This window comes from Pelobates fuscus, chromosome 6 (genome assembly GCF_036172605.1).
Source record: "Pelobates fuscus isolate aPelFus1 chromosome 6, aPelFus1.pri, whole genome shotgun sequence".
Taxonomy (NCBI): domain Eukaryota; kingdom Metazoa; phylum Chordata; class Amphibia; order Anura; family Pelobatidae; genus Pelobates; species Pelobates fuscus.
The window spans coordinates 58010148-58035402 of NC_086322.1; the positions used below are offsets into that span (position 1 = coordinate 58010148).

Genomic DNA, 25255 nt, shown 5'->3' on the forward strand with positions numbered 1-25255 from the left:
CAGAAACTGAGGGAGCTTATACCCCGTTGATCGTGGTGAGTTGTGACGGGCAGGACGGCCAGAGTGCCGAGGTCCAGACAGGGGCCGCGGCCTCTTGCGCCTTCTCCTGCGCAGCAAATCATGGGAGTAACAATGCACGCGGTGTCAGCCAGCAGGAAGAATCCAGGAGGCTGTGAATCATCCCACAGGAGTGCTGGTGAGTTACCGATCCGCAATCTTCTTCCAGATGGAAGCCCAGATGGGGTCAAAAGCCAAGAATAGTGGGTCTTTGCATGTGGTTGATTGCAGGAGAGCGCCTGAGAAAATGGGCCCTGGGGGGGTGGCCATCTTGACAGCTAGGCCCCAACACTCCAGTGATTTGTATAGCTAGCTGAAATGCCCATGCCAATGGGGACCGGGATAACCCCCACCGGTCCACCTCGATTGTGGCTGTAGGCCGCTGAGTAGTCAAACATGGGCTACCTCTGCCAACCACTGGTATACAGGTGTCAGACAGTCAGCAGGATGCCCTACAGAGTTAGTAGCAGTAGTTTGCTGAAAATAGTGCAATTTTGTACAGTTTTGGGATGAATAAGTGGTTTTCTCTGTGGAGCTCCAACAACATGCGACCATCTCAGTCAGCAGTGCCAATATTTAAATGTTCTTTTCCCTCTACTTAAGGCTCTTAGCACAACCGATGAATTCAGGATACTAATAGTAGCAGGTAAATAAAACCTTAGATTAATATCACTCATTGTGCCAAACTAACTCCACGTTAAAAAAATGTCATATCACCTTTGAACGACCATCCTTCCAGTCCTCAAAAAGTAAGATATTCATCACCACAACACATAACATCCAAATTAATCGCAAAGCGACCAAATACTTAGGGGTACATCTGACAGCAGATCCGACCCAACTATACACACAAAATTACGTACCCATGTTCAAAACACAAATACAGGACCTGGATAAATGGGTGGATAAACCGATCTCGTGAATAAAAATTAACATTCTCCTATGTATTCTCTTCTTGTTCTAGGCCCTCCCGATCCCCATCACAAAATATGACCTCACCCCACTACAGAAGGCGATTGGAGAATTTATTTGGCGCAACAAACGACACAGGATATCATGTAACATACTTTACCGATCGAAAGCCACTGGAGGTCTGGGAATACCTAATCTCTAATCTCTTACCTAATCTCTAATCTTTTACTATTATTTAGCCGCACAAGTTTCACAGGTAGCAATGTGACATATGACCCCTGATGAGAGAAAATGGGTAGACCTCGAATCCCTATTCATGGGGTCAGATCTACCACAATACTATATTTGGCTGCACAAAGAACATAGGGCAATTGTGCGTACAGAGTGACCTGCTGTCCTGAATTCCATAAGAATATGGGACAAATACGCCCAGAAGTATGACCTAACAACACTACCCTCTCCAATGCTACAGTTACTCAGAAATAGGGCCTTTCCCCGCTGATGAGGGCCAAAGACTTCAAAAACCTGGAACATGCAGAGCTTCAAAGACTCTGCCACATGAGTGCCGGCGACAGAGTGGTCTTGTTCGATAAACTCTCAGAAAGAACGACTCTTAAACTGGGAGATTTCTTCCGATACATACAACTCAAAGATTTTATATGTCAATCACAGACACGAGAAGTCATGAAAAAATAGATGACAGATCTTTAAGACACCTGTTCAAAACTTGTCTTTAAACACACGTGTCTGATCTCCTCACTGTACACACACACATAGCATCCAACACTACTGAATGGGGCAAACTGGCATACTTAGAACAATGGGAGACCGACCTGGGGGAAACTTTAGATGGCGCGGACTGGCAGGATATCTGGGAGGCCAACACAGCAGTCTTGATTTGCACATCACTTCAAGAACAAACATATAAAACAATGTTTTGGTGGTACACGACACCCTTACAGCTATACCGCATGGGCAAAACACCAGCTGGAGACAGTGCGGAACCAAAGGGACATACATCCACATGTGGTGGGAATGCCCGGTAGCAAGGTCCTTCTGGCAAAAAGTAGGAGGCCTCATAGCACAGATTTTCCAACGCAACATTGAGATAGACCCTTGGGTCTTCCTGCTGTCTAGACTTAGGGATGACTGGATGGGACCAGGGCAGCGACTATTGCACAAACTCACATTAGCGGCCAGACTTACCCTAGCAAAGAACTGGCTCAAACAAGATGCTCCCTCCATGTCCTTAGTTATACAAAAAACGAAAGAAACTTGTCCTATGGACAAATTGACTGCCATCACACAAGGATCAGTAAAAAAAAGTTTGACAAGGTTTGGGAGCCCTGGTTACAAAGTGACATAAGCAACTGAAGTGAAAGTGAAGTGGGCATGTGGGGCTTCCCCTCCGACGCGAGGGACCCCTGCCCCTCTTTCTTAGCAAGACTGGGGCCTCTCAGATGGTGGGACCATTTGGGGGGGGGGGTGGCGGGATGATCCCTCCCTCCCCCCACCCTGTAGTCTTAGGATCGTGACATTACACCCAGGGGCATCGTGCCTAGCCCCCACCTTTCCCCCCCCTTCCTCCCCCTGACCCTCACTCACATTCTGCTATTGTGGGTTTCAATCCTCCCCTTGTAACTGACCTCTACTCGTACTGTATTCTGCGTTCTTCTACGGACAACACTGGTTATACAGTCCAACACGGCCCTCAGAAAGATGCTGAGGCCTTAGTATACAATGTAATCACATGGGACACCAGGTGCTGCACCCCATATTTTTGAGAGTGCAATGTTGACTCGTCATGATGTCCCATATAACTGCATACCTCGCCCTGGTGTTAGTTCTCTACTTATGTTTCGGTGTTTAAAGGTAAAATATATTGGCAAACACCTGCAGGTGATGAATGGGTTATTATACTCCGTTATACCAGAAATACAAAGTGAACGACCATTCGTAACAAAATGTATACACTTGAATTATGTACTGCAACACCCGATGACATTCATGCAACAACTACTCTTCTTGCGTGCACCATAGTGCAATAGCTCAGTGTATTACTATCGCATGTTGTTTTACCAATATGAAAATAAAGAATATATTTAAGAAAAAAAAAAAATAAGATATTCGTGATAATGAATCCTGGACATGGATTCTCTTCTCTGTCCTTATTTTCTTTTCTTTCTTTTTCTTCTTATCCATTTACTCTAAACTTTATTGGTGCACTCTGTGCCACCTTAAGTACAAAATTTGCATCTTACAGCAAAGGACAGCAATACCAGCTGATAGGAGACATGCACTGTTTTGAAAGAGCAAGCAAGATTTGTACACACATTAGAGATCAGATTTCAACTGTCTGTCTAATGTATATGTACTAATTGCTATTAATAGAATAACTTACTTGCTCTTACCTTAGAACTATGTGTTATGCAAAGTATTACTGTAACATTTACAGTAATAAAAAAAATCAAGTCATGACAAAAAAAAATAAGAAAATGGAGTAGCACTGTGTTGTTTCGCTGTGAACCTAATGCATTTGCTTTAACCCCTTAAGAACTGGACTTTTTTTGCGATGTTGTACATTTGCGACCAGGTCTCTTTTTACACTTTTGTGGTGTTTGTGTTTATTTAAATTACTTATTATTTGTATTTTACAATATATATATATATATATATATATATATATATATATATATATATATATATATATATACACACATATATAATTATTATATATTTTTTTTAACATTAACATTTATTTATTTTTATTTTACACTAGCAGGGAGACAGTCCCCCTGCAGGCAGACACATGGACACCTATTGTGACCATGTGATCGCTCTGTTGAGCGATCACATGGTCCCCGAGATCCTAATCCGCCATGGGCTGCAGGCAGTCTCCCCACACCGGGAGCACCGCCGATCGCCGCTGGTCGGGTAAGTACATTACACCGTTAGGATGGTTCAGGACCATCAGCGGTCGGCAACGCTAAAATGCCTATGACAGTCCTGAATCGTCCTCGGTCCTGAAGGGGTTAACCTGACTCATGTCAGATTTAAATGAACCATCTATTTACTTCCAAGTAGCTTTCAAAAAGCCGTTGTTGAATAATTTACTGTGTAAAACATCACAACTAGCCGTTACACCTTAATAGAGTGGTTTTTATATATTTTTATTGGCTATGATGTTTTTCTCATTTATAATTATTACTATTTATTGCTTTTACAGTAATAAAACGTACTGATGAATACTGCTTGCTTTTATTCCCCAATATCAGTTTCAATATAATGGTTACATAAATTCATTTTTTAAAGTCAGGAGGTAGACTGTATATATCAAATGGTGCCTCCCCACCCACCAATGACAGTAGATTGAATGTATTAGTGGGCAATTGTCTGATTTTATTAAAGGACACGGAGGCTCATATTATGCTTATCTCTTTCTTTATTATACCTCAGCAGCAAAGAGAAGGTATAAACATTCATAGAAAAAAAGTTTTAACAGGTTCGCCAAGGGTTAACACAACATTATACCCTTAACCAATAGGAACAGTCCTTCTATTCATAACTACTCATGTGACCTTTCCTTTCCCTCTTTTTTTGCTGCTGCCTCAGCTAAGTACCATCTCATTTTAGCTCTCCTCAGAGCAACTTATTTAGACTGTTAAAGTTTATTTTGTTTATGTCTAATCATTTTCAATGTTATTGGCATGTGTTAATCATATGTGTTGCATGTGTTAAACCTACTGCTCTGCTATTGACCGGCGCCTATCTGCTTCACTGGGGTTTCCCCCCCCCCCCTCCGGCGGTTAACCCCCCTCCCACACTTCCCCGGGTATTTTATTACCCGTTTAACTTCATCCTGCCAGCGAATCACGGCGGCCGTTCCCGGCGCGAGCGCTCTGAATCCAGAGACCACTCACGCATGCGCAATAACGGCCGCACGACGCGGCGGCCATTTTCCAGCAGTCTGGCTGGTCTTTGCCGCGCTTTTTCTCCGCCCGCCCCCTGTACCTGAGGGCGGGCGCTCACGGATTGGCTACCGGCATTGGCTGGCAGCTTACCAGTGCTCCCTGGCGGCCATTCCGGAGGGAACACTCGGTAAGCTGACAGCCTTTGTTTGTGCCTGAATCCATTTGCATAAATAGCAGAGCTCACTGCCCTAGTAGTTACTACTGCTTATTCCCTACATAGGATTTAAAGGGATACCACTATTCTTACCACTATTTACAGTTTGGGGCAAATTCACTGTGTCAATCAGTATACCCTAACTTACCTGTTTTACTAACTCAGCGTCCCAGGAGTTTTGTATAACCTGCCTGTAATGCAGCACCTCAGGGACCAAGGGGTTTCCACACCCACTGATATCAGTAAGGACACCATACACCATGTGTCCCAGGTACAAGGTCCATGCTCACCACAGAGAGAGGACATGGCATCCATAGAGCAGTTGAACTCGGAGGAGTTTCACTCGCTTCTGGATGCGACCATGACCAAATCGGTCACCCAAGCCATCTTCACGGCAATGGGGGCGATGTCAGAGAACCTGACACAATCCATAGTAACGCCATACTGGCGTCTAACAACAACCCCAGCGGCCTCCGCCCCAAGGCCCAAACTGACAAGCCTGCGTCCCTCAGCGGCCGCAAAGCTACAGAGAAGACCCACCATACGGGCAAGCACACCTCCAAAACCAGCATGACGGACAGGTCACGCCCTGTCAATACTGAGGACGTGGGGCCCCACGCAAAAGAGCCACCCGCCGGGCAAAAACGGTGAGGACTTGGAAATGGGCAAAAGCCCAGACAGAGACATCCGACTCTGGTTCGGACATAGAGGAGGTAATGAGTGAGTCCGAGGAAATTGTCTCTCTGGAATCAGGGAAATCTTACCCTGAGCGCAGCCTGGCAATCACACCAGCTAAGGGTAAAGTGTCCACGGATGACTCCATCATCCTAGATCCTCAGGGCGAGCCCCTATTTAACCCAGATGACCTACAACACCCTAGGTCTGTAGACTGGTTCCCAGCTGACCATGTGGCCCAATATATAGCGGCCAGGATCAGGAAGCCCCTGGATAAAACGACCAGGAACAAGTTAAGAGCAGAATGCCCACGCCCAACGGTCCCCGATATGGCTTGCGCCACAACGGAGGTGGACCCTAAGATTGCCCAGTTCCAGGGTAAAGCTGGCTGGAAAGCCAAAAAAGGGCTGGACTACTCCCTACGCCACTGCCAGGACAAGGTGCTTGACTCCTTGGGCCCCAGCGCAAAAATCTTCGACCTGGTCGAAGTGACACTCTCAGGTGGTGCACCGCTAGATCCCTTAGAGATCCGAGAGTGGGCGCAACGCTCTGCCTCATCGGCAATTCCAATGCCGCACTTAGTACTGAGAGGCGGAAAACAATTCTCATGAAAATAGACCCTAAACTGGTCAACATGGCCATAACCGAGCCTGGACCCCAGGCAAAAGGTCTCCTTTTCGGAGACAATTTTGTAAAAGAGCTGGGCAACTACGTGAGCACATTTACAGCCCTAGATAAGGCACAAACAAACCTGAAACGGGTGTTCTCCCCAAAGGTTTTTGGAGGGGCTGGCAGGTACAGGGGCCGCCTGTCCAGCTGCCCATCACGGAGCTCCCACCGGGGCTACCGAGGCCCCACTACACCAAGGTTCCTGCAGACGGAGACCAGAACCCACACACCTTTCTTCCCGGTCAGGGGAAGATCGTGGCAGCCCAGAGGACACAGGGGTTCCACATACGGCCGACGACCTTATGGTAAGTGCTTTCCCCCTTCTCCTCTCTCGTACCTCACACGTGGGGGGCAGACTTTCCAAATTTATCGGGGCATGGCACAGACTCACGTCCGATGCCTGGATTCTCAACACGCTAGCGGGGTACCACATAGAATTCGTAAAAGACCCAACCCAATCTGCAATGCCACGGCGGATTGTGTTCACCCCACGGGACAGAGAACTCGTGTCGAAGGAAATCAGAGCACTGGCAGAGAAGGGAGCGATCTATCAGGTCGCACCTCACTCCCCAGGCTTCCTGAGCAACCTGTTCTTGGTCCCCAAGAAAGGCGGTGGGGTAAGACCAGTGATCAACCTACGCCCGCTCAATGCATTTGTAAGATATCAGCACTTCAAAATGGAAGGGATTCATTGCCTACGAGATCTTCTCAGGCTGGGGGATTGGATGGTCAAACTAGACCTCCAAGATGCATATCTCACCATCCCCATTGCGAAGGAATGCCAACAGCTCCTTCAATTCCGTTGGGACACTCAGACGTGGAGGTTCCAGTGCCTACCGTTTGGCCTATCATCAGCACCATGGTGCTTTACAAAACTGTTGAAACCAGTGGTTGCGCTGCTACGCAGCAGAGGGGTTCGCATGATCATATATCTGGATGATATGCTGATCATGGCACAGGACACCCTACTACTACAACAACACTTATATTGGGCAATAACACTTCTACAAAACCTGGGATTCCTAATCAACTGGGAGAAGTCGGTACTAGTCCCCTCCCAGTCCTTAGAATTCCTAGGATTCAAGATAGGGGCGGTCTTAGGGACCCTAAGCTTACCACCCACAAAGATAAAAATCATCAAGAAGGAGATCCGCAGAACATTGGCTCGTCCAGTTCTCACGGTCAGACAACTAGCCAGAATAATTGGACTCCTTTCCGCTTCCATACAAGCGATCTTCCCGGGACCCTTGCACTACAGGGCCCTGCAGAGACTAAAAGCCGCACAACTACGCTCAGGACACTCCTACTCAGACTCCGTGCCACTCGATCACACAGCCAAAGAGGAACTCAAGTGGGGGCTACAGCACATGGAAGCGTGGAACGGCAGAGCAATCTTCGGCAACAACCCAGATTGCATAATAGAATCAGATGCCAGCACACGGGGCTGGGGAGCGCGCTGTGGACATACCTCCACAGGCGGAAAATGGTCCCAATCGGAGAGGACACTACATATCAACAGCCTGGAATTAATGGCAGGATAATTCGCGCTAAAGAGCCTCCTGGGCCCCGCGACGCATTGCTCCATCGTCTTGAGGATGGACAACGTATCAGCTGTACAGTACATCAACCGCCTCGGCGGCACCAAGTCCAGAATCCTAGCAGACTTAGCCACGGAATTTTGGCAGTTTTGCTTAGAGCGCAACATAACAGTATGGGCCGAATACATCCCGGGGTTTTTCAAATACCGTAGCAGATTGGAACTCCAGACACCTACGGGATACCAGCGATTGGCGCCTGAACCGAGAGACGTTCCTACAATTGCAAACACTATGGGGTCCGATGTATATAGACCTGTTTGCGTCACGGTTGAATACACAACTCCCAGAGTTTTTCAGCTGGAGACCGAACCCAGACGCATTAGCTACGGACGCATTCCTACAACCATGGCCGAACAAACGACTATACGCGTTGCCTCCGTTCGCTCTGCTGGCACGAACACTAGTACACCTCGACCGCGCACGGACATCCCTAGTCCTCATAACCCCACTCTGGACTGCACAGCCTTGGTTCCCTTCACTCATGGAGATGTCCATAGATCTTCCCAGGATGCTACCCGAGAACCCACGTCTCCTTTCAGACCCAGATGGGAACCCACACCCTCTGATGATGCAGGGACAACTCAGATTGTTAGCGTGGCTTCTTTCTGGGGACCCTGGGTCATGCCAAACGTTCCGCAAATGACTCTCGAACTTCTGGCGGGAGCCTGGGCTCCTGGAACACGGAGATCCTACTCTAAAGCTTGGAACATCTGGAGTGGTTGGTGCATGGAACAACACGTGGATCCCGTATGTGCCTCTGTAAACCACCTGTTACGTTTCATTACACACCTATACGACCAAGGACTAGCATACCGGACCATCAATGTATACAGGTTAGCGATATCCGCTGGACACAAGGGCATAGAAGGATTCCCAGTGGGTAAACATCTGTTGGTATGCAGACTCTTACGCGGAATTCGATTGGCAAGACCACCACGACCCCGATATAATACAGTATGGGACGTGAATTTGGTCTTAAACCTTTTGGAACAATGGCCACAGAACTCTGACCTCACGCTAAAACAACTATCAGCGAAACTGGCCATGCTCTTATGCTTAATATCCTGCAAAAGAGTCTCGGATGTCAGGGCACTGGACGTCGATGCACGCACGTTCACTCCAACAGGAGTAACTTTCAACATTTCCAAACGTACTAAATCAGCGACATCATCAGTATCATATCCAGCATTCCCTCACAACAAAAACCTGTGCCCAATAGCCTGCCTCAAGGAATATGAGACACGGACACAGGCATTTCGAAACTCTGGACATCATGAATTATTTCTGGCCATCAATTCACCACACCAGCCAGTATCTTCAATAACGATAGCCCGATGGGTGAAGTGGATAATGACCTCTGCAAACATAGATACCTCAGTATACGGAGCGCACTCCACTAGAGGAGCCATGGCATCTAAAATATTCAACTTGGGATGCAGGCTGGAAGACCTGTTACGGACAGCAGATTGGTCTCGTGAATCCACCTTTAAGGAATATTATTTTCACCCTACAGACCACGTATCATCAACAGTCATTGCACAGTTTTGAACTAGCATAATATGAGCCTCCGTGTCCTTTAATAAAATTACCAGATTTTACTAATTACATGACGTAAAGTCCTGATTTTATAAAGGACACGGAGGCGAATATTGGCCCACCCGGTAAGTATATCAGGCCTATATCGACGAAAGAAGAGTGAAATTCCCACCCAATAAACAATAGAATAAGGGTCATTGTGGTGTCTTCTTTTTGTCTAGACTTAATTTGATTGTATAAGACAACAGTTTTTTATATACTAGTGAGTCTGTAGTATCTAATGCAGATAGTAAGATTTAGTCACTACCATTGTGACAAACAGTTCCTAAGACCACATTTTACCACTTTTTTTCTCTATCCCATTACAGCTTAACTCACAATAAGCGACACCCTGGATGACCAGTTGTCACCGCAGTTCACACAGACAAGTTCCTACAAGTTCGGGATATGGGAAAGTTCGACATAACGGATAAAGTGTTCCAGTGTCGTCTCAAGTTATAACGATACAGCTTCGGCATGACCAAAGAAAGAGGGAAAGGTCACATGAGTAGTTATAAATAGAAGGACTGTTCCTATTGGTTAAGAGTATAATGTTGTGTTAACCCTTGGAGAACCTGTTAAAACTTTTTTTCTATGAATGTTTATACCTCCCCATGTCCAATCGATAGTCAAATCCTGTCGCTTCCAACTCAAGAACATAGCGCGCATCCGCCCATATCTAACGCCAGACGCGGCTAAGATATTGGTTCATGCTGTTGTTCTCTCTCGCCTCGACTACTGCAATCCCCTTCTGACCGGTCTTACATGTTCCCAGCTTGCACCGCTGCAATCTGTAATGAATGCGGCTGCGAGGCTTATTTTCCTGTCCGGTCGCACCTCCCACGCCTCCACGCTCTGTCAGTCCCTGCATTGGCTTCCAGTTAGATATAGGGCCCAATTCAAAATTCTGGCACTTGCTTACAAATCCCTACATAATGCTGCTCCAACATACCTATCCTCCCTCATACACAAGTATGTCCCATCGAGACCCCTGCGCTCATCCCAAGACCTACGCCTATCCTCTGCCCGGATCCCCACCTCTGACGCTCGCCTTCAAGACTTCTCTAGGGCTGCACCTATTCTGTGGAACTCCCTTCCCTCCTCAATCAGACTTTCACCCAGCCTCCACTCCTTCAAAAAATCTTTGAAAACTCACTTCTTCGTTAAAGCGTATCAATTAAACTGTCAGCAGGCTTCTCATCCCCCACCCCATGACTCCTTTCCTGCAACTGTCAAAAATGACCTACCAAGCACTCAATAAACCCTTCTCTAACAAACTACTTAATTCCCCTACTTTAACCCGTTTGTGTCACTATACCCCACTCCCTCTAGCATGTAAGCTCATTGAGCAGGGCCCTCAACCCCCTCTGTTCCTGTACGTCCAGTGGTCTGATTATGTGTCTGTTAGTCCACCCATTGTACAGCGCTACGGAATTTGTTGGCGCTATATAAATAATAAAATAATAATAATAATAATAATAATACCTTCTCTTTGCTGCTGAGGTATAATAAAGAAAGAGATTAGCATAATATTCGCCTCCGTGTCCTTTATAAAATCATGACTTTACGTCATGTAATTAGTAAAATCTGGTAATTATGGTTGTCTTTGAAAGTCTATTGCGAGGAAGTATGAAGATTCTAATGAAGAAAGATATAATCTGTTGATCTTAAAGAAACTTAGAGAAGTTTTTTCTGTAATGGATACACACATTGCACTAGTACTCTTTAATACTCTTTAATCTGCTTAATATATCTCTTCACTCCCCACCCACAATTCTGGGTTAACCAGGCACTTTACTAGATGTTCGTTCCCATGTTCCTCATTGGCTACCTGGGAAATATCTACACATTTTATTGTCATTTTGGGAAACAAGTTAATTTATTAGGAAAAAAGTAAAACCAATTTAGAATAAATGACTCTGTACCGAGGCCATACTAACCTCCATTCCATTTATTTTTGAAGAATGTTCCCATTGTGGTGCCACATTTCACAGAGAATTGTTCATTATAGGCCTGCCTTGGTATACGTTTAGAGATAGCATTAATGTCACGGGGGGTTTTAACTTGTGCTGAAAAAATTAAAGCAAATATAACAGAATTAATATTCTTAAAGTCCTAAATTACCTCTATGATTAGATCACTAGTGTATGGAAGAGAAATGGTTTGTTTATTTTGCACTCTAAGGAGAAATGAGCTTAGTAAGCCATGGCTTCAAAATAACATACATAGTTATTTACATGAGTAATACTCTTAAGTTGATACACACCAAAAGAGGAATCAGGCACTTCGATAAGTGAAAGATTAGCTAGCTGCTACAACACTTGTGTAGATATTCTTCTCTAACCCAACGCCATAATTCAAAACAGTGAAAAAATTATTTTCTGGAGAATGACCCCAGAACAGTTACGTGTTGGAATAGGGGTCATGCAGTCTCATATATAACAAAGAAAAAACAAACAAATATAAAATATATCATGCAATATTGTAAATAAAAAAATATATGAATAACAATAGTGTATAAAACAAAAACTGTGTGGTGTTACATTTACATATATGGGAGCCTTTTTGAACTCTGGGACTTTGTGCCTTCTGTTAGTACACCACTACTCTCCAAGGACCTCTCTACAAATAATGCAGAGGCATAATAAAATATGATAGCTTAGCATTTTCTGGAATCTAATTTATATCAGCAGAAAGTTAAAAATAACTCACCTAGTGTAGAGCCTTAATAGAACCGTCTCTTGCTTAAAACAGCACTGTGCCTTATCATTCACCTAATATCATGTGACCTGTCTTTACGTTATGGGATATACTATGGAGGGATTTCTGTTCCTGTTGTTGGATCACCGATGCTTGGTCCTTTGTTTCTTGTGTGTGCACCATATGATTACTTTTCCTATTCTCTCCGTTAAATCCGGCCATACTAAGGACCAGTGATATGACTGTCCTTGCAGACTTTTTCTGTTTTTTATGAGTTAAACGTTAGAGTCCGTGTGACATTAGCACAGTACTACTATGTATTTCGTAGCATTTCATTTTTCGCCTTAGGAAAGATTAATGTAAGGGTTATATAGGGAGGTATATGAATTATAACCTTCTTTTTGGATTATTGAGGTATTAGCTGTTCTGTGGTATGGTAGACTCCTATGCAACTGGAAAGGTCAATGTATTAATGTGTATTGATACATACTGAAGAATGAGTGACTTAACCCTTTTGAAATTGCCCAAACAAGTATAGAGTAGATTACAGATCACTCTGGATGACGTACAAAGGCCCGCTACTTTCTTGATTTGGATTTGCAAATTCTTCTTTAGGGGATTGAATTGTTAGTTCTGGCAATTGTCTAAACCTTTATATGGAATTATAGACGTAGTTGCAGGATTTGAAAAAAACCTGATTTAAAAATAAATAAATAATTAAAAAACAACTTTTTCTTATTTAAACTGATTTTTTTTTTTAAAACAAATTTCATTTGTACATGCAGTTTGTAAGATGGCTCACAATTGAGACAACATATACTTATTATTCAATTCTTAATTTTTTTGCCCAATATCATAGTAAAAAAACAGAAAGAAACACTCCAGGCACCACAACAACTTCATCAGAATTAAATTGTTATGGTGACAGGAGGTCACGGGTGACTGCTTACATTTAGGAGTTAAGCCATTCATGAAATATTTAATCCCAAAGTCTTGAATCCAGCACCATTTAGCCCTGCCTGCGCCCTTCCACTTCTCTGATTCTTGAACCAGGAAGCCTCAGATATGGATGCTGCTAATCGGCTGAGATGGTCAGCTGATGCTCTAATCAATAGGTCCTCATTCATAAATTCAGCTTCAGAAAAATACTGATGTTGTCAGCCAATTAATGTTGCTACAAGGATTTTCTGTTTCAAGAATCAGAGAGATGCAGAAGGGAAAAAATCTGATACTGAGTGTCCTAATGCAGAGCGCGTGGACGTCCAGTGTCAGATACTGGACCAAAGGTCCGTTTTAATTCAGGAAGCCCTCTAGTGACTGGCTAGTAGACAGCCACTATGGGCAGACTTAGTACTGCAACGTAAACATTCTCTGGATTCTCTGGAACTGCAATGTTTAACATTGTAGCACTAGGTGCAAAAGGGACACTGCACCCAGACCATTTGAGTTAGCTGAAGTGATCTGGGTGCCTACAGTGTCCCTTTAAATAAAAAACTGTAAATTGGTCGACTTTCTCTCATCCATCCGAAGATACTCGCAACCATCTTGTCAGTAACAAAAGATGATGTCAAGGATATCCTCAGCCTTTTTATTTACTATTCAATTTATTAGCTTGTTATTAGAAGTATTTGTTGTTGTATCAGCTTATTACAAGTATGATTGATCATGGATATTCATGCTTTACCATAATGGAATTATTTAAATTGATTAATTTAAAAAATATATCAAATGATTTCAATCACAAAAATTCAAATTAAACAACCCTGCATGGTCCTCCTGGTAATTGTATCACTGTTCTGTCATGGTACACAAAAAATGTATATCATATAAACCGAATAATATTGTGGCCTATAGTAACGTAATGTGACATTCGTGTAGTGGCCCTTATGGAGTTACACAAGCTCGGTAAATAGGGCTATTCTCTCCTTTTTAGATTAATACTAAGAATAATCAAGGTTATACCACATAATGTTAGAAGGATTTTCCTGTTAGGATAGTACAAGAGCCTACTTGTATATATTTAATGCAGTTATTACTTTAGGAATATTGTTTTTCGATTATAAATTACAGTACCGGAGGTTAAACTTTTAACTAGGCACAAAAAAAGGTTCTATAACAGTCTTACAAAATGGCGAATATTAATAAAGCATTTTGGGGGGAATATGCATGATTGAGCCATCATTCTTGTTTTTTGGGGGAACCCGGAAAAGTATTTGTTGATCCTGAATATTTATTTAATCCTGTCTTTTCCTGCTTTTCAAAAATATTTATACTTTATGTGAGCTATGCCCAATCGCAGGATTGAAACGGCTTGGCTATAATTCATAATTCATAAGTCATAATTATGCATTGTATTGCAACTATCTTGTAAAAAGAATTGCTACTTACCTAGATTTGTAGTTGAATGGGCAGTCTGTTTTCTAATAACTTCTGATTCATCAATACATGAAGGTTTACGTCTTTTCTTTGTCAGCCTCTGTTTATCAAACATTCGCTTTTCAGAGGTACCTGCACTACCTGCGAATTTAACAACATTTGGAAAAATTAATCCATGTATTTTTGAGTACACATTCCTTCCTCATTTTATTTAGGGTTTGCATGATGCTCATGACTGTGACATTAATTCAGAATTCAGTCCACTGCCAAATTCAACTGTAGCAGCTTCATCGCCTTCCAAAATGGTTTCTCTTTCTGTACCTGGACCGTTTTCACAATGAGCTTTCAGCCTGGACACATTCGCCTGGAGCTCTTTATCACAATGTTAGAATTTTGCTTCTAAGCTTTCCCAGTGACTGCTAATATTTCCATAAAAATCACCCAAAAAGGGTATTTTTTCCTGCCAGTTGACATTGTCTGAGAATGGACACAAAACTTTCTTTGCGGCAGCAAAGCCACAAGATCTTTCTCTTTATTTCTGCTTCTTGTTATGTCATGTATCCCATGGTAGATTGTTAATATAATTTTGTCCTCTTCATTCTGGCCCCTCCTTCTTGTCACAATGTACTTCTGACTCCATTTTAGAACTGCTATTCTCCTCAGCATATGACATCCAACATCAAGCAGCCCTTACGTACTTACTCATTTCTGACCTAGCAAACATTATTTCATAATATCCCAGTTAAAAACCCTTTATTTACTTACCCGATCCCAGCGCTGATGTCCCTCTGCGCTGGGGTGACGTAATGCCCCCTCCTATGTCCCGTGTCCAGTGAGCGCTAATGCACATGCGCAGCAAATGCATTATACCTCCCTATAGGAAAGCATTAAATTAATGTTTTCCTATAGGGGAAAAATCTGACTCTGAACATCAGATATTGGACCAAAGGTCTGTTTCAATTCAGGAAGCCCTCTAGTGGCCATCTAGTAGACATCAACTATGGGCAGACTTAGTACTGCAATGTAAACATTGCAGTTTCTCTGGAACTGCAATGTTAACCCCTTAAGGACTGGCCTGTTTTTGCGATGTTGTACGTTAAGGACCAGAGCGGTTTTACCACTTTTGTGGTGTTTGTGTTTAGTTGTAACTTTCGGCTCTCTCATTTACGGTTCTCACACAAATTATATATTGTCTTTTTCAGGACAAGAAGGGCTTTCTTTACATACCATTATTTGTATCATGTCATATATTTTACTTTAAAAAAAATAATAAAATATGGTGAAAATCCAAAATAAAACATGTTTTTGGACTTTTACTTGAAAAATCTTTTAATTATCTACAAAAGCTAATGAAAAAAACTACTAAATAGATTCAAAATTTTGTCCTGAGTTTAAAAACACCCAGTGTTTACTTGCTTTTTTTGCTTTTTTTTGCAAGTTATAGGGCTATAAGTACAAGTAGGAAATTGCTCTTCCAATCTATATATTTTTTACATTTATCAATAGTGACATTGTAACACTGTTATCTGTCATAAATCCCCGAATCACACCCCACATGTACATATTTTTTTAAAGTAGACAACCCAGGGTATTTAATATGGGGTATGGCCAGTCTTCTTTTAGTAGCCACTTAGTCACAAACACTGGCCAAAGTAAGCATTTATATTTGTTTGTGTGTTAAAAATGCAAAACACGCTAACTTTGGCCAGTGTTTGGGAGTAAGTGGCTACTAAAAAAGGCTGAACATACCCCATTTGCAATACCTTGGGTTGTCTTCTTTTGCAAATGGTATGCCATGGGGGTAATTCTCATTCCTGGGCTACCATACGCTCTCAAAGGCAACTTTACCAATCTGACAAATTTCAATGAAAAAAATTAAGCCTTATATTTCACCCTGTAACTTTCAAAAGCACTATAAAACCTCTACATGTGGGGTACTGTTATACTCAGGAGACTTCACTGAACACAAATAATAGTGTTTCAGAACAGTAAAACCTATCACAGCAATAATATCATCAGTGAAAGTGCCGTTTGTGTGTGAAAAATGCAAAAAACTTCACTTTCACTGACCATATCATCGCTGTGATATGTTTTACTGTTTTAAAAGACTAATTTTTGTGTTCAGGGATGGGTCCGAGTAAAACAGTACCCCTCATGTACAGGTTTTAGGGTGTCATAGAAAGTTACAGGGTTAAACATAGTGCTAGCCAATTAAATTCTCTGGACTTTCAGTCTGGGTTCTCAGGCATGTACCTCAAATTGCAATCAATAAAATTACTTAATTATATAATAATATTACATAAATATGCACATAGAATTTAAATATATATACATGTTTGTTAAGACACCCTCAGTGTCTGTAAGTAAAAGCGCAGTTTAGTTCACCTTCCCCTCTCACCATATCAATTCTCCGTTCGTATAAATTGTAATCCACGAACCAGAACCAGGGGAAGCGGTAATCTCCCGAACGGGATCCGTGAACGGACTCCAAATCCCGAACAGAACTCCACGAACCGCCGCTAATAGCCGAACCACGACATCCACCAAGCGGCATACATTTCCCATAAGCAGTCTCTAAGCGTAAATAATAAATCCCCCCAATAACGAGACAGAAGCTCCGCATTGAGGGTCAAACAGGATCTCGCTTTACTGTGGGCTACCTGCCCGTATTTATGCCGGTCTCCCACTTGGTGGACACTCCCCTAGGGGACCAAATGGAAGACTGAAATTACAGTAGTACAGGAGGACATTCCAGACATACAGTCACAGGCTTTACCCACAATGCAATATGTTTCCCTCCCCTCTGCCCTGGAGATAATTGGGAAGTAATACAATTATCTCCAAGACAAAGACCCATTGCCATTTTAAATCCAAAACTAGAAAGTGCATAAAAATACATAACTTTATAATAACTGTACATTTCACATCCACATCACATATCCCCAGATAGCCTGGATCTGAGGGCATATTATTGACGAATAGCGCTCACATCCCATACGCATAGTTCAATCGCCATGGAGTCAAAGTTCTTACAGTCTATCGGTATGCGATTGACTCCATGGGAAGGCTATCCTTTCGTCGATGATAAAACTCCCGAACAGCCAGTGTTCATACGCGTTCGTCGAGACAGCCAGGCGACCCGTTGTTTCAGCAGTGTTCGGCAGAAAGAATGTCCGTTTTTAGTTCCATGAAATCAGAGCCGAACACCGCTGGGCTTTCGTGCGTTTTAAAATGGCCGCTGCCTCGCGGTCGACATACGAACGACGGCCACCCTGAAGTCGGTTTAATTGAGAAGTGTCTGCGGTTAACCACAACGTTCTAATTGGGATCAAGAGGTTAACCAGCAGCACACTTCCATCCTGGGTGGCCATCCGTTCAGTAGCTTTATTAGTTGAAAACAGTCATTCGTATGGCTGTGCTATTGGAAACAGCCATTTACACGGACGTGCAGGAAATAGACGAATCCACCACAATAGACAGACGGATGGTTCTGTCACAATGTTTATATATTTGAAGTCTACGTGTATATTTATGAAATTATTTATGTAATATTTTCATATTATTATTTATGTAATATTTTTTATACATAGATATATATATATATATAATTTCATTCTAAGTGTATTTTGAAATATATATATGTTAATATCAAAATACCGTTAGAATAAAATTACATATATATGTATAATTTTTTTCAAATTATTAAAAATTATTTTTAAATTTTTAAATTTATTTCTATATACGTATTATTTATATTTTATAATAATATACAAAATATAGTTATTATATATATATATATATATTATATATATATATATACGTGTGTAATTTAATTATACGTGTATTTTTATATTAATATATGTATATATAAATATAAAAATATACTTAGTATGACATTATATATATAATATATATATAGATATATTATATATAGATATAATACATGTATATATATCTTATATATATGTTATTTTTTTTTTTTTACACAGATTTAATATTTTTTTTACTTTATTTTATGATTTTCACTTACAGGGAGACTGCCAGTCAGCATAGACAGTCCCCCTGCAGGCAGATACACAGACACCTATTGCGGTCATGTGATCAAGCGATCACGTGACCGCAGGGGGCCTGATCTGCCGCGGGGAGACTGCCTGGGCAGACAGGCAGTCGCCCTGGACCCGGAGGAGCGCTGATCAGGTAAGTACCCCCAAGACATTATGACGGTTCAGGACCGTCATCGGTCCTCAAGGGGATTGTAACGGATCGCCTGGCACCCCGACTGGGTACCTCCGTTAATGGATGCTCCTAGCGTTTCCTGAGGACTCCAAGCACTCTGGCAGACACCACAATCACTAAATCTGAGAAGCATATAAATCCTCTCAAGCCTCTGAATGCTGTAGACAGTTGAATAGGAACCATACGAATAGGTTTGCACTCCTAGCAGTCAAACTGGAACAGCATACAATAAATCCTCCCCCAATAATGAGACGACACTTCACTTTGAGGGTTAAGCAGGAACTCTCGACTGGCCAGCCTGGCTTTTATTTCCATCTCACACATACAGGCCACACCCAGGGGGAGGCATAAAATGACCAATAGTATCACGGGTGCAACCCACACATCCCCTCCCCTTAGTGTGACACAGAATCCCATTATGCATACAGTTTAAAATATACTTTTTACACAACTTTCATAACTCTAAAACCATACATCACATTCACATAAAAATACATATCCACAATCAATCCATTCAGGGGAACAACATATTAAAAAATGGCATGAATCCGACCAGGGGTTCAAAAGTTACTAAAAGTATCTTTTGTCCCTTACTAGCCGCATGGCAAACCGGTTTAGACAGGTTTTACATAGGCCTCTATCCTGGAGACAAAGAGGAAAGTAATCCAATTATCCAGGGCTAGAAGCAGACTCCATTAACCACATGGTTACAGAAAGACATAAAACACTTTAAAATACAGAAAGTTACTTTTTATCCATAACACACAGACATTTCACATATCCCCAGATAGCTGGGATCTGAGCGCACAAAACTACCGAATAGCGCGCAGATCCTATTCACACAGTACAATTGCCATGGAGCTAAAGTCTTTCCCATAGTCTTTCATTATATGAATAGGCTCCATGGTATAGCTATCTGGGGTATCACCGCTCACACAGGGCCATAATCACTGAATAAAAGTCCATACGTTTTCAGGGGCCATAGTCTTAAAGGGTATTGTTACCCAAAGTCTCAATATGTCCCCAGACAGTTCTTAAAGGGCCAGCAGCAGTACAATAAAATACCATTCACTGTGCTTAAAGGGCCAGCAGTCGCACAATAAAATACAATATGCCCCAAATAACCCAGGGACCATAGTCAGCAGGTAGGAGGCGGGCAAACAGGCTTCTCCAGGGCCCAGTGGCGAGGTTGGTTTCGCCACAGGGATGTTTCCGATGACGGTCTTGAACCGTCATCAATCATCAAGGGGTTAAACATTGCAGCACTAGGTGCAAAAGGGACACTGCACCCAGACCACTTCAATTAGCTGAAGTGGTATGGTTGCCTACAGTGTCCCTTTAAGGAAGTAAAATACAAAACTGGTAAATTGGTTCCACTTTCTCTCATGCATCAGAAGACACTGGCAACCATCTTGTCAGTAACAAAAGATGATGTCCAGGATACCCTCAGCCTTTTTATTTACTATTCTATTTATTAGCTTGTTATTAGAAGTATTTGTTGTTGTATCAGCTTATTACACGTATAGTTGATAATGGATATTCATGCTTTATCATATAATGGACCTATTTAAATTGATTGATTTTCAAAAAATCGAATTATTTAAATCACAAAAATTGCGATTAAACAGCCCTGCGTGGTTTTCCTGGTAATTATGTCACTGTTCTGTTAGGTTACACAAAAAACTTATATCATATAAACTCAATCATACTGTGGCCCATAGTATCGTAAGATGACATCCATGTAGTGGCCCTTATGGAGTTACACAAGCTCCTTTCTGGAGTTACACTCCTTTTTTAGATTAATACTATGAATAATCAAGGTTGTACCACATAACGTTAGAAAGATTCTTCTGTTAGGATAGTACAAGAACCTACTTGAATATATTTAATGCAGTGATTACTTATGGAATATTGTTTTTCAATTATATTTTACAGTACCGGAGGTTAAACTTTTAACTAAAGATAGTGTATCTAGGAGATGATGTAAAATATATGCACCAATAGGATGTCTAGATATACATAAGGCAGACTATCCAACAAGGTAAATCTACTGAATAAATAGAAAATAATAAAACTTTATTGAACACTTAATAATAATAATAATAAAGAAAACCCAAAATAGTGCTAAGTGTATACACCAAAAGTGATGTAAGAATAGGTGCTTCACGGACCTGTAATCAATAATACGAGTAGTCTAGATATTATGAGGACAAAAATATAAACCTAGATAGAAGTGGTCCCCAGTGGGGTACCTCAGGGATCTGTACTTGGACCCATTCTCTTTAATATTTTTATTAGTGATATTGCAGAAGGTCTTGATGGTAAGGTGTGTCTTTTTGCGGATGATACTAAGATATGTAACAGGGTTGATGTTCCAGGAGGGATAAGCCAAATGGCTAATGATTTAGGTAAACTAGAAAAATGGTCAGAGTTGTGGCAACTGACATTTAATGTAGATAAGTGCAAGATAATGCATCTTGGACGTAAAAACCCAAGGGCAGAGTACAGAATATTTGATAGAGTCCTAACCTCAACATCTGAGGAAAGGTATTTAGGGGTGATTATTTCTGAGGACTTAAAGGTAGGCAGACAATGTAATAGAGCAGCAGGAAATGCTAGCAGAATGCTTGGTTGTATAGGGAGAGGTATTAGCAGTAGAAAGAGGGAAGTGCTCATGCCATTGTACAGAACACTGGTGAGACCTCACTTGGAGTACTGTACACAGTACTGGAGACCATATCTTCAGAAGGATATTGATACCTTAGAGAGAGTTCAAAGAAGGGCTACTAAACTGGTTCATGGATTGCAGGATAAAACTTACCAGGAAAGGTTAAAGGATCTTAACATGTATAGCTTGGAGGAAAGACGAGACAGGGGGGATATGATAGAAACATTTAAATACATAAAGGGAATCAACACAGTAAAGGAGGAGACTATATTTAAAAGAAGAAAAACTACCACAACCAGAGGACATAGTCTTAAATTAGAGGGACAAAGGTTTAAAAATAATATCAGGAAGTATTACTTTACTGAGAGGGTAGTGGATGCATGGAATAGCCTTCCAGCTGAAGTGGTAGAGGTTAATACAGTAAAGGAGTTTAAGCATGCGTGGGATAGGCATAAGGCTATCCTAACTATAAGATAATGCCAGGGACTAATGAAAGTATTTAGAAAACTGGGCAGACTAGATGGGCCGAATGGTTCTTATCTGCCGTCACATTCTATGTTTCTATGTTTCTATGTTTCTATGGTCCATGAAGCCCTATGTGGAAACTGCTACTGTCAGTTTATAGTATAGACTATAATTGTTAATAGTCTTGGGCAGAAAGTACCAATATGGTGACTAAGAGATCGGTAATCTATTCAATAGTCTGTCCCAGCTCCCATCCGTTGGATAATAACAATTTCCAAGTAATGTCAGAAAAAGTGCTCATGAGTTGAACTAGTCCATTTAGTACTGTATAAGGACTACTGAATTATTCAATTATTCAATTATTAGTTCAACCCCCCACAGTGCAATATACTAGCACCTCATCCCTACAGAGGGGATTAATGTACATAATTTTGTTTGAATTGCTGTCTTATCTTTGCCCTCCTTACTCCCCACCCCAAACACCCCTATCACCCTTGGGTAGGACATCCTAACACAGCTTGGACGCCGACTGGATTCAAAAAGCAGACCATACAACACATAATCTTATATCGAATGATACCTTGTACTATCACACGTGTATTAAAAACAAGTATGAGGGCAGGACAGTCATCACTATAAAACCCAGACCACTTTCCACAGAGCAATACTTTACACAACTAGAGCCTGAAGATATACTCTCATAATACTCTCATAAACACCCCACATAAACGCTGCATCCTGCTATGATATGCCAAAGCAACACAGGCGGAAATCTTGTGTTTACAAGTAAGCAATTTTGTTAAATTTGGCGCAAATGACTATCCAATCCAATATCACGCAACCCACTCGTCCAAAGCTAGAGGAGTATCTATCCTCATACATAAATCACTCAAATTTTTGATATACTTAAACTAATACCTGATCACCAGGAAAGGTTTTTCATTATGCTGTCTATTATAAATGACATAATGTATACAATTGCTAATGTGTACAGCCCCAATGTTCACCAACTGAACTTTTTTCACAAAGTGTTAAGTAAACATGAACCTATCAGAACATATTTCACAATCATTTGTGGTGATCTAAACCATGTCCTAGACCAGGGGTAGGCAACCTTTTAGCAGCACTGTGCCGATATAGGATTGTGATGTCCCGTAGCGTGCCGATCCTATTTTTTAAATTGAGGTGTGTATGCTGCCGTATTCTGCTTGTGTTATTTTTACTGTAATTGCTTTGTATCGTTGTATTTGTGCGTATATGAGCTATTAATTGTATATGTTCATTAGTAGTTAATGGTATCGTTTATGATACATATGAATGTCGGCTGTGTATGAGGGCTGCTTGTGGAATTGTGTGTGGATGGATAAGTCACATTGTGTGTTTAGTAGTGTGTGGGGGCTGTTTGGGGTAATGCATGTGAGAGGCTGCATGTGGGGTTGTGTGCATGTATGTGGATTGTTAGTGGTGTTGCATTTGTGGGGATTGTGTGTATGTTTGTGTGTAGGCTGTTCGTATTATTTGTATGAGGGAAGGGTTATTCTGCATTTCTGTGTATATCTAGAAGTGTGGGTGGCTTCCCTAGGTTCCAGTGGGGACCAGGCCGGCCAGGTATAGCTCAAGTATAGGAGCTGCAACAGCAGCGGCAGGCTGCTCTGCTACAGTGTGGACTCCCATTCACAAGAGCTGGGAGGAAGTGATCTGAGATCACTTCTTCTTCGTGCTGCAATGCTTAAATTGAGGATTGTCCTTCACCACCTCTTCGTATTAGCAGATATCTGAAGTTTTACTGGGACTCCTGATAGGACAGAGCCTGTTTGGCTCTAGCAGCCTTGAGTGCCGTGCAAAGACACCTCGAGTGCCGTGCATGGCACTAGTGCCGTAGGTTGCCTACCCCTGTCCTAGACCATACCTTTGACACTACTGTATCTCTACTAGCAACACGCTATAAAGCTCTTAAATCTCAATGTGAATCATTCACAAAGCTATTGGAATTTGGGTACTATGACACCTGGCCCGTAACACACCCTTCAGAGTGTGCCTACACCCACTACTCCCATATATAATATCAATCTCTGAACAATTTACAACTAGGGGACACACTCCCTGGCACCTTAATGAAACACTGTTAAATGATGACAGCTTTCGATCAAAAATTTAAGAAGAATTACACAGTTACTTTGCACTAAACACCACTGAAGACACAATCCCTATTGCTCACAAAGCAGTGGTCTCTTCTTGAGCCGAGCATCTTTTCTAAAAAAAAAAAACAATCCCAAGCCAAATATACACAACTCCTACGTGCACTGAGAGATGCCACGGTAAAGCATAATGACACTTTGCAGGCCAACATCAATAATACAAACAACTTAACGACATATCCATGATGAAAACTGTACACTTACTACAACAGCTAAAAATAAAAAACTACACTCAGAACAATAAATCAGGCAAACTATTAGCAGCACAACTGTGTCAAAAAAGGATGCACTCTAAAATTCCATACATACTCACAACAACAGGAGAAAAACTCTATAATCCCCAACATATCGTTAATAATTTAGCTAACTACTACACAAAGCTTTACAATCTCAAATCAGACACGTCATTACATCAACCGACAGGACACGTGATAGACGGATATCTGTCTGAGGTTAACATGCCTCTCCTTTCCCAAGAACACAAAACCAAACTACAAACTCCGCTAATGGAAACAGAAATTATAAACATTATGCAAGATCTATCACAGGGGATATCCCTCTGCTCAGACAGTTTCCTGAACCAATGTTATAAAATATTTGGGGTTATTCTCTCCCCGCATCTGTTGGCCATGTTTCAAAATATGATCTCAACAGAAAAAACACTTATCAGACATGCTAACTGCTGACATCACCACTCTCCCCAAACTGGGGAAAGCACTAGATAGAGGACAAAATACAGACTTTAAGATTTTTGTGAACAGACTAGCCTCAATACTCCCAACAATTATAATAATGACCAAGTGGGTTTCATATGAGGGAGACAGGGAGGTTATTGTGGCGAAACCAGCTTCGCCACTGTGAACTGGAGAGGCCTGCTTGCTAGCCTCCTGCCCGCTGACTATGGCCCCTGGACATATTGCACTTTAAAAACTATATTTGGGCATGTAATAATTTATATTACTGCTACTGGGCCTTTAAGGGCCATCCGTGAACCTATTGGG

General features: G+C 41.8%; 1 protein-coding gene across 1 annotated transcript in view; it reads right to left on the bottom strand.

Annotated features, from left to right (window-relative positions):
* The window catches only part of LOC134566054 (uncharacterized), a 449970-nt gene that overhangs the window by 123783 nt on the left and 300932 nt on the right, over positions 1-25255 (bottom strand). The window contains exons 20-21 of the mRNA XM_063425766.1: positions 14700-14828; positions 11552-11680 (exon numbers count right to left, since the gene is read on the bottom strand). Coding sequence (XP_063281836.1) covers positions 11552-11680; positions 14700-14828 — 258 coding nt within the window. The remainder of the gene's footprint in view (positions 1-11551; positions 11681-14699; positions 14829-25255) is intronic.